Below are 12,467 nucleotides of genomic sequence, written 5' to 3'. Positions count from 1 at the left end.
TTGACCCCGCTAACCTCCCTAACCTATATATCTTTGGAGTGTGGAAGGAAATCAGAGCATCTGAAGGAAACCCATGCAGACACGGGGAGAACGTGCAAACTCCACACAGACAGTGATCCGAGGCCAGAGTTGAACTCGGGTCCCTGGCACTGTGAGGCAGCAGTGCTAACCACTGTGCCACCAATGACAGAGACTTCTGTATTCAGATTTATCCGGAGTTCGTTTTTTCCTAGATAGCTCTGAGACTAGCCTTCAGAACGTTGTGTTACACGTGTGAGATTTATATGATTATTCTGTTTTAGGATTAATATTATTTGGTTTATAAGATTATCATAGTTTGGAACTGTACCTTCAAATGTAGGTGAAATGAAAGGAGTCGCGTGAGCCATGTTGGATGGAATTCTTCCCGCTTGCCTGGATGAGTGCAGCTCCAACGACATTGAAGAAGCTCAATACCATCCAGGACAAAGCAGCCCCGCTTGATTGGCTCCCCATCCACAAATATCCATTCCCTCCACCATTGACCAACAATGTCAGGGGAAATTTTAAAATCTCCCAAGGCCCTGGTCTTGCTTATGTTATAATTTAGTCAAAATGTCTTGAAGTTGAAATGAATTTGACGATCATAGACCAAGATGCTCTACAAATAGATTTTTGCACTTTATACTTTCCTCAGGATGATCAGGTGACTAGTGGAAAATGAGAAACAAAACCTCCCCAACCTTTTTTGTTTTAGCTCCCAACAGCCACGGGTCAGACATAACATTGGCTGTGTTCAGGATGCTTTTCACTGGAGTCCACAAAGTACGTCAGTCCAATCATCATGTCCCAGTTAATGTTTAGTTTCTAAAGTATTTTATAAAACAGTTCTTACCATCACTGGGTGGTGTTAATGGCCCTCTTTTCCATGGAATGCTGGTTGTTTCTGAAATGAATCAGATTATTTAAAACAATAACTTTTCTGCAAGTTGTTGCTTTGACTTTGACACTTTTCTCTGTGAACTGTATGGGTTTGTCACGACTGAAGGGTTTGGGATGTTAGATGTGATTTAACAATCCCACTTGATGGGCCTCGCCATCTCTCTGCCAGTGTTTATTAGAAATATTGGTGATGTTGTTCTGACTGTTATTTCACAGTTGAATATTCCACCACAACCAGAACCACAAAAATTCAGCAAGTGTAACATGGGTCACTTGTTTTAGATACGCTGGGTATTCAGTTCCACTGACTTCAACATAGCACTGTATATAGAGCATGAGGTATAATAGGGGTATAAGGTATCCAACTCATTTGCACCCCTTCCTGTGTCCAACTGCACCCTTTGTGGCTACATAGTTATTCTGACTGAGCTCTTATAGATAGTGCACACTCCCGCTTTGTTAGTCTTCCCTGGTAAGGCACTGTCCTGAAATAATCCTTCCATAGCAAGGCATTTGCTGTGATCCATATCTCCTCCCTTTGCTATTTTAGACAAGAGCCTTGGCACATTGGGCTGTATTTTGTATGGAGTGTGGTTAAGTCCAAAGGGAAAATAGACTTCAGTCAGAGGTGCAATTGCAGCTTTCACTGTTGAAAGCTGCAATTGCACCTTGGTAAGGTGAGGGAGGATATGGGGCAAAGGCAGAAAACTGGAGCTGGGGCTGCAGATCAGTTATGATACAATTGAATGGTGCAGGAGACTCGAGGGGCAGAATGGCCTCCTCCTGTTGATGTTTCAATAGTCCTAAGGGAAAACCATCACATCAGAAGTAACACATGACTGAGCAGAAACTCATACCCATTGTGTAGCACTCTCTCTTTGGGATGGCCTATTGATAAAAGGTGCTTCTCAGTACTCTGCATAATCACTTCTTTTAAATGATATAAAAAAGCATTTTCTACCAAGCAATTCCGTTGCTTCCATGAGATCAGAGATGAAACGCAGCCCAGCATCTTCGAAGACCTCGATAGTGTTTCGTCCACCGCCATATGAAGAGCCAAAGTCATAAAAGTCCTTTCTGTAGAAAACCTATTCAGAGAAAATATATGTTACTTTTGTCGCAAAAAATGTCCAGTTTCATGGTTCATGTGCTTAAGGTTATAACTTTTACTTGGGGGATTGAATCTGTTAACATGTAGGATGGGAGGCTGGTAAACAAAGTGAAGGTGATGACAGTTCAAAGGGTGGCCTGTTTTTATTGTCTGAAGTCAAAGGTGGAAGTGGGAAAACATGGAACACCTTCTGAGTTTCTTGAGGAAGGTGAGATGTTGTCTTCATGAGGGCTTTAAATTATTCATATGGTTTCCCAGAGCAAAGGAAATGTTTGGGAATGGGAGATAATGGGTGGGATTTACCAAAAAAATGGGCTTTCCCGTTGAATGCACCCTTGGCGCTGCAAAACCCATAGTGGAGTGGGCTGTCGGGGGGCCGGAAGATCCTGTTGGCGTGGATGGCTGGAAAATCTCACCGAATGAGTTTGAATCTCTATCTGGGACATGCCAGTGGCGTTGTGGGGATAGCTGGCAGGGAGGTGGTTTTCCTGGTTTTGGGTTTTATCTGTGTGATTTCTTTTCTCAGATACATGTTAACCCTTTATGCGACAGGCTCTTAAAATTTATTTGGATCTGAGAGTGTTCCACTGAATGTTTTGGAAAGCAAAGATCACTGGCTCTCATTATCTTTGGCCAGCAAGATCTAAGATCTCTTGTGCCAGGATAAAAAGGATTGGGGAGATCATGCGCTCAATTGGTTTAAGGGAAATTGTGAATTCATTATCTGTGACTTTTACCAGCAATCATAGAATAACTGAATTACTGAATATTTACAGCACAGAAGGAGACCATTAGGTCCATCTCCGCAAGAGCAACTCAGCTAGTCCCCTCTCCCCTTCCATTTCCCCAAAGGTGCTATTTTTCCTCTTAATATAAGGATCTAATTTCCTTTTGAAACCTGTAATGATATGGCAGATGGTAATTACTGGCCTGCTCAAATGCTGAAGGGAAACTTGGACAAGCTATCACAACAATTTGCAATTTGTATTTTATAATGAGAAGGTATGTGCATTGAAGTCAGGAGCAGAAATTTCAAACCACTCTTGGAGATTGTAAATATTAAATTTAAACATTTAGTTTTAAAGAAACAAAACTTAACTGTGTAAATGTAATCTTGTGTGTTTAATAATAGTTACACAATCTCCACCCCCCCCCCCTCCTCCCCCCCTCCAAAGAATCTACTTGTTAAAATCCCTTTTAGGCAATAGTCCTCATAGATTTTAATCTGTACCACATTCCAGTAATATAACCACAAGTGTCCACTGTTGCTTTAGGGAAATATTACATTGCTGTCTCCCACTCTCATCCGAGACTTGACAGCTAACACTTGTACTAAAACCTCGCAGACTTGGCTTCTTTGAGGACGGCTGCAAGCTTCTTTCTTCACAGCTCTGTTTTCAGCACATATGCGCTTCAAGATCTCATGACCACATCCATTTATGCAGCCTTTAATCTCGTTTTAAATATGTTTTCCCCCTTTCACCTTTAAATCTATTGCTATTGCCTCACTTTAGAAGTTTCCTTTCCTAGAACAGACAGATCTTTCCTTCTTTTATAGCTACTGCTTTTGGGTAAAAATAAATTTAATACTTGCTTTAAGATCTTTACCAATTACACAATTTCCTTTTGAAATACACCTCCTTCATCTTCCTAATGCAAATTTATTTTCAAGCTGGTATTCCACCTTTCTATTCATCACTAGTATTCCTCTTTAACCCTGCTCATCTCCATTTCAAAACATTTGCTTTCACACCTAACCCATTTTTGATGTTTTTAACCTTGCAGTCCAACTATTTCCAGACTAATTAAATTAGTCACACCCTCACACACACAAGCCTGTTTGGCAGTATACCACAGTGATATTGGGAAAATATTGAGAAGTATTATATTTTCTGTCACAAAGCCTTGGTTGAATCTGCCTCCACAACACTTGGGCAATGTATTCCACATCTTAACCAAATAAGGTCCCCTTATTTGCGAAAGGATATATTGGCCTTGGAGGGAGTGCAGAGAAGGTTCACCAGGTTGATACCGGAGATGAGGGGTGTAGCTTATGAGGAGAGATTAAACAGATTGGGTCTGTACTCGTTGGAGTTTAGAAGGATGAGGGGTGATCTTATAGAGACATATAAGATAATGAAGGGGCTGGATAGGGTAGAGGTGGAGAGATTCTTTCCACTTAGAAGGGAAACCAGAACTAGAGGGCACAGCCTCAAAATAAGGGGGGGCCGGTTCAGAACAGAGTTGAGGGGGAACTTCTTCTCTCAGAGGGTAGTGAATCTCTGGAATTCTCTGCCCATTGAAGTGGTGGAGGCTTCCTCGTTGAATATGTTTAAATCACGGGTAGATAGTTTTCTGATCGATAAGGGAATTAGGGGTTATGGGGAGCAGGCGGGTAAGTGGAACTGATTCGCTTCAGATCAGCCATGATCTTGTTGAATGGCGGGGCAGGCTCGAAGGGCCAGATGGCCTACTCCTGCTCCTATTTCTTATGTTCTTACTGCGAAAGCAGATTGTCCATCACCTTAAATCTGTGCCCTCTGGTTCTCAACCCTTCTACAAATAGGAACAATTTTTAATTGGCCTGAATTTTCAGGAAGTGTTTGGCGCCAGTCATCCTGAGAGGTGGTGGGGAATGCATCTCGGCTGACTCCAACAGGCCATTGGCAGGTGATGGAAGTCCTGCCTCAGAGAGCTGTCAGCCAATCACATGAGCTGACATCGCCCCAGTCCCTCCAGGTATGGCGCTGTTGTGGCCAGAACAGGTAATGCAGTGCCATTCCTGAGACTAGTTCTCAGTACCACACTTCAGGTAATACCAAGGATCCTGGGGAAGGCAAGATGGGGATGCCCAAGGAGGAGCCAGGAGGGCAGTGGTCTCTTTGTCAGGTAGGCCAGTGGGGTGGGAGGGGCAGAGCTCCCTGGCCCCTGAGGGGAGGATGTCCCAGTCTGAAGAGGTAGATTGAGGTGCACCTGGAATTGGACACAGTACCCGAGCCAAGGCTAAACCAGTGTGTTTTACAGATTCATTATAACTTGGTATACTCTATGTCTGTGTTTATAGAGACCCAGAATTCTGAATGCAATATTAACAGCTCACACCTGTCCTGCTACCTTCAGTTATTTGTACGCCTCTATCCCCAGGTTCTTCTTCTCAATTAATTTTCCCAATTCCCTTCCTGCACCAATAGGTGGACTAAGGTAGACTTTCATCTGTTTCCATAGCTAGTAATTTCTGGAACAGGTCGCTAGTCTGTTGCCAGGGGCGTATAGCTTGAGTGGGGGCCACTCCGCATCAGGCATGGCTGACCAGGAGTCTCTCCCACCCTTACCGCCTGCCATTGGTATGTTTGGAAGGGTTTGCAGGTTGACATTCAAAATGCTTGGCTGCAATGTGAATACTACTTCCTTGGCCATCATGTCCTGGGGTGGGATTTGAACCTGGGATGGGATTTGAACCTGGAGTTACTGGCCAGAGGCAGGGAAGCTACCCACTGCACCACAAGGCCTCATCTGCACAATCAATAATACCCTTTAAAATTGTAACCTTTAATATTTCTCTCCTAGTTCTGCCTAACAGAAAATGAAAAGGAAAAAAATAATGATTTGCATTTAAATATCACATTGCGTGATTCCTGGATGCCTCAAAGCAATTCACAGCCAATGAAGTGCACTTTTCAAGTGTAGTTACCATGGTAATGTAGGAAACATGGCAACTAATTTGTACACAGCAAGATCCCACAAACAGAAATGTAATCATGGCTTGATCTATTTCTTGTGGTGTTAAGGGATAAATATTGCCCAGGACCAGGGCAACTCCATGCTCTTTTTTGAGAGAATGCAACACCCGCTCACACTTCACACAACACACCTCACACTTCACACAACACACCCCCTCACACTTCACACAACACACCCCCTCACACTGCACACAACACACCCCCTCACACTTCACACAACACACCCCCTCACACTTCACACAACACACCCCCTCACACTGCACACAACACACCCCCTCACACTTCACACAACACACCCCCTCACACTTCACACAACACACCCCCTCACACTGCACACAACACACCCCCTCACACTTCACACAACACACCCCCTCACACTTCACACAACACACCCCTTCACACTTCACACAACACACCCCCTCACACTTCACACAACACACACCCTCACACAACACACCCCTTCACACTTCACACAACACACCCCTTCACACTTCACACAACACACCCCTTCACACTTCACACGACACACCCCTTCACACTTCACACAACACACCTCCTCACACTTCACACAACACATCCCTTCACACTTCACACAACACACCCCTTCACACTTCACACAACACACCCTCTCACACTTCACACAACACACCCCCTCACACTTCACACAACACACCCCTTCACACAACACACCCCCTCACACTTCACACAACACACCCCCTCACACAACACACCCCTTCACACTTCACACAACACACCCCCTCACACTGCACACAACACACCCCTTCACACAACACACCCCCTCACACTTCACACGATACACCTCCTCACACTTCACACAACACACCCCTTCACACTTCACACAACACACCTCCTCACACTTCACACAACACACCCCTTCACACTTCACACAACACACCCCCTCACACTTCACACAACACACCTCCTCACACTTCACACAACACACCCCCTCACACTTCACACAACACACCCCCTCACACAACACACCCCTTCACACTTCACACAACACACCCTCTCACACTTCACACAACACACCCCCTCACACAACACACCCCCTCACACAACACACCCCCTCACACAACACACCCCTTCACACTTCACACAACACACCCCCTCACACAACACACCCCCTCACACAACACACCCCCTCACACAACACACCCCCTCACAATTCACACAACACACCCCCTCACACAACACACCCCCTCACACAACACACCCCCTCACACAACACACCCCCTCACACTTCACACAACACACCCCCTCACACTTCACACAACACACCTCCTCACACTTCACACAACACACCCCCTCACACTTCACACAACACACCCCCTCACACTTCACACAACACACCCCTTCACACTTCACACAACACACCCCTTCACACTTCACACAACACACCCCCTCACAATTCACACAACACACCCCTTCACACAACACACCCCCTCACACTTCACACAACACACCCCTTCACACAACACACCCCCTCACACTTCACACAACACACCCCCTCACACTTCACACAACACACCCCTTCACACAACACACCCCCTCACACTTCACACAGCACACCCTTTCACACAACACACCCCCTCACACTTCACACAACACACCCCCTCACACTTCACACAACACACCCCTTCATACAACACACCCCCTCACACTTCACACAACACACCCCTTCACACTTCACACAACACACCCCTTCACACAACACACCCCCTCACACTTCACACAACACACCCCCTCACACTTCACACAACACATCCTTTCACACAACACACCCCCTCACACTTCACACAACACACCCCTTCACACTTCACACGACACACCTCCTCACACTTCACACAACACACCCCTTCACACAACACACCCCCTCACACTTCACACAACACACCCCCTCACACTTCACACAACACACCCCTTCACACAACACACCCCCTCACACTTCACACAACACACCCCTTCACACAACACACCCCCTCACACTTCACACAACACACCCCCTCACACTTCACACAACACACCCTTTCACACAACACACCTCCTCACACTTCACACTACACACCTCCTCACACTTCACACAACACACCCCTTCACACTTCACACAACACACCCCTTCACACTTCACACAACACACCCTCTCACACTTCACACAACACACCCTCTCACACTTCACACAACACACCTCCTCACACTTCACACAACACACCCCCTCACACTTCACACAACACACCCCCTCACACTTCACGCAACACACCCCCTCACACAACACACCCCCTCACACAACACACCCCCTCACACAACACACCCCCTCACAATTCACACAACACACCCCCTCACACAACACACCCCCTCACACAACACACCCCCTCACACAACACACCCCCTCACACAACAGACCCCTTCACACTTCACACAACACACCCCCTCACACAACACACCCCCTCACACAACACACCCCTTCACACTTCACACAACGTACCCCCTCACAATTCACACAACACACCCGTTCACACTTCACACAACACACCCCTTCACACAACACACCCCTTCACACAACACACCCCCTCACACTTCACACAACACACCCCCTCACACAACACACCCCTTCACACTTCACACAACACACCCCCTCACACTGCACACAACACACCCCTTCACACAACACACCCCCTCACACTTCACACGATACACCTCCTCACACTTCACACAACACACCCCTTCACACTTCACACAACACACCTCCTCACACTTCACACAACACACCCCTTCACACTTCACACAACACACCCCCTCACACTTCACACAACACACCTCCTCACACTTCACACAACACACCCCCTCACACTTCACACAACACACCCCCTCACACAACACACCCCTTCACACTTCACACAACACACCCTCTCACACTTCACACAACACACCCCCTCACACAACACACCCCCTCACACAACACACCCCCTCACACAACACACCCCTTCACACTTCACACAACACACCCCCTCACACAACACACCCCCTCACACAACACACCCCCTCACACAACACACCCCCTCACAATTCACACAACACACCCCCTCACACAACACACCCCCTCACACAACACACCCCCTCACACAACACACCCCCTCACACTTCACACAACACACCCCCTCACACTTCACACAACACACCTCCTCACACTTCACACAACACACCCCCTCACACTTCACACAACACACCCCCTCACACTTCACACAACACACCCCTTCACACTTCACACAACACACCCCTTCACACTTCACACAACACACCCCCTCACAATTCACACAACACACCCCTTCACACAACACACCCCCTCACACTTCACACAACACACCCCTTCACACAACACACCCCCTCACACTTCACACAACACACCCCCTCACACTTCACACAACACACCCCTTCACACAACACACCCCCTCACACTTCACACAGCACACCCTTTCACACAACACACCCCCTCACACTTCACACAACACACCCCCTCACACTTCACACAACACACCCCTTCATACAACACACCCCCTCACACTTCACACAACACACCCCTTCACACTTCACACAACACACCCCTTCACACAACACACCCCCTCACACTTCACACAACACACCCCCTCACACTTCACACAACACATCCTTTCACACAACACACCCCCTCACACTTCACACAACACACCCCTTCACACTTCACACGACACACCTCCTCACACTTCACACAACACACCCCTTCACACAACACACCCCCTCACACTTCACACAACACACCCCCTCACACTTCACACAACACACCCCTTCACACAACACACCCCCTCACACTTCACACAACACACCCCTTCACACAACACACCCCCTCACACTTCACACAACACACCCCCTCACACTTCACACAACACACCCTTTCACACAACACACCTCCTCACACTTCACACTACACACCTCCTCACACTTCACACAACACACCCCTTCACACTTCACACAACACACCCCTTCACACTTCACACAACACACCCTCTCACACTTCACACAACACACCCTCTCACACTTCACACAACACACCTCCTCACACTTCACACAACACACCCCCTCACACTTCACACAACACACCCCCTCACACTTCACGCAACACACCCCCTCACACAACACACCCCCTCACACAACACACCCCCTCACACAACACACCCCCTCACAATTCACACAACACACCCCCTCACACAACACACCCCCTCACACAACACACCCCCTCACACAACACACCCCCTCACACAACAGACCCCTTCACACTTCACACAACACACCCCCTCACACAACACACCCCCTCACACAACACACCCCTTCACACTTCACACAACGTACCCCCTCACAATTCACACAACACACCCGTTCACACTTCACACAACACACCCCTTCACACAACACACCCCTTCACATTTCACACAACGCACCCCTTCACACTTCACACAACACACCCCTTCACACAACACACCCCTTCACATTTCACACAACACACCCCTTCACACAACACACCCCTTCACATTTCACACAACACACCCCTTCACACAACACACCCCTTCACACAACACACCCCTTCACACTTCACACAACACACCCCCTCACAATTCACACAACACACCCCTTCACACTTCACACAACACACCCCTTCACACTTCTTTGGATTAAATTTTCAATGGTTTTCCAATGAACCGTCTATCAGTAGCTACGGCCTTGTCAGTGACATAAGGACAGTAAGAAGTCTCACAACACCAGGTTAAAGTCCAACAGGTTTATTTGGCAGCACAAGCTTTCGGAGAATCAGGCTCCTCACTCAAGTGAGTGAGGAGTTCTGTTCACAAACAGGGCATATACAGACACAAACTCAATTTACAAGATAATGGTTGGAATACGAGTCTTTACAGGTGATCAAGTCTTAAAGGTACAGACAATGTGAGTGGAGAGAGGGCCAAGCACAGGTTAAAGAGATGTGTATTGTCTCCAGCCAGGACAGTTAGTGAGATTTTGCAAGTCATGGGGGTTACAGATAGTGTGACATGAACCCAAGATCCCAGTTGAGGCCGTCCTCATGTGTGCGGAACTTGGCTATCAGTCACTGCTCAGCAATTCTGCATTGTCGTGTGTCGTGAAGGCCGCCTTGGAGAACGCTTACCCGTAGATCAGAGGCTGAATGTGTGTGACTGCTGAAGTGTTCCCGACTGAAAGGGAACACTCCTGCCTGATGATTGTCGAGTGGTGTTCGTTCATCCGTTATCGTAGCGTTTGCATGGTCTCCCCAATGTACCATGCCTCGGGACATCCTTTCCTGCAGCGTATCAGGTAGACAACGTTGGCCAAGTCACAAGAGTATGTACCGTGTACCTGGTGGATGGTGTTCTCATGTGAGATGATGGCATCCATGTCAATGATCCGGCACAGCTTGCAGAGGTTGCTGTGGCAGGGTTGTGTGGTGTCATGGTCACTGTTCTCCTGAAGGCTGGGTAGTTTGCTGCGGACAATGGTCTGTTTGAGGTTGTGCGGTTGTTTGAAGGCAAGAAGTGGGGGTGTGGGGATAGCCTTGGCGAGATGTTCGTTTTCATCAATGACATGTTGAAGGCTCCGGAGAAGATGTCGTAGCTTCTCCGCTCCGGGGAAGTACTGGACGACGAAGGGTACTCTGTCCGCCATGTCCCGTGTTTGTCTTCTGAGGAGGTCGGTGCGGTCTTTTGCTGTGGCATGTCGGAACTGTCGATCAAAGAGTCGAGTGCCATATCCTGTTCTTATGAGGGCGTCTTACAGCGTCTGTAGGTGTCTGTTGCAATCCTCCTCATCCGAGCAGATCCTGTGTATACGGAAGGCTTATCAGTAGGGGATGGCTTCTTTAACGTGTTTCGGGTGGAAGCTGGAGAAGTGGAGCATCATGAGGTTATCTATGGGTTTGCGGTACAGTGAAGTGCTGAGGTGACCCTCCTTGATAGAGATGCGTATGTCCAAGAATGCAACCAAATGCAGCCCGGAGCGGAGAAGCTACGGCATCTTCTCTGGAGCCTTCAACATGTCGTTGATGAAGACTAACATCTCGCCAAGGCCATCCCCACCCCCACTTCTTGCCTTCAAACAACCGCACAACCTCAAACAGACCATTGTCTGCAGCAAACTACTCAGCCTTCAGGAGAACAGTGACCACGACACCACACAACCCTGCCACAGCAACCTGTGCAAAGCGTTCTGGATCATCGACATGGATGCCATCATCTCACGTGAGACCACCATCCACCAGGTACACGGTACATACTCTTGTGACTTGGCCAACATTGTCTACCTGATCCGCTGCAGGAAAGGATGTCCCGAGGCATGGTACATTGGGGAGACCAAGCAGACACTATGACAATGAATGAATGAACACCGCTCGACAATCACCAGGCAGGAGTGTTCCCTTCCAGTCGGAGAACAGTTCAGCAGTCACGGGCATTCAGCCTCTGATCTTCGGGTAAGCATTCTGCAAGGCGGCCTTCACGACACACGACAGCGCAGAGTCGCTGAGCAGAAACTGATAGCCAAGTTCCGCACACATGAGGACGGTCTCATCCGGGGTTTTGGGTTCATGTCACACTTTCTGGAACCCCCACAACTTGCTTGGGCTTGCAAAATCTCAC

General features: G+C 47.9%; 1 protein-coding gene across 1 annotated transcript in view; it reads right to left on the bottom strand.

Annotated features, from left to right (window-relative positions):
- The window catches only part of LOC144506340 (complement C3-like), a 99,881-nt gene that overhangs the window by 19,217 nt on the left and 68,197 nt on the right, over positions 1 to 12,467 (bottom strand). The window contains exons 12-13 of the mRNA XM_078232313.1: positions 1,883 to 2,009; positions 875 to 925 (exon numbers count right to left, since the gene is read on the bottom strand). Of these exons, the coding sequence (XP_078088439.1) occupies positions 875 to 925; positions 1,883 to 2,009 (178 nt within the window). The remainder of the gene's footprint in view (positions 1 to 874; positions 926 to 1,882; positions 2,010 to 12,467) is intronic.

The sequence above is a fragment of the Mustelus asterias genome, chromosome 17, assembly GCF_964213995.1.
Source record: "Mustelus asterias chromosome 17, sMusAst1.hap1.1, whole genome shotgun sequence".
Lineage (NCBI taxonomy): Eukaryota > Metazoa > Chordata > Chondrichthyes > Carcharhiniformes > Triakidae > Mustelus > Mustelus asterias.
This window is presented reverse-complemented; position numbering and strand designations above follow the sequence as displayed.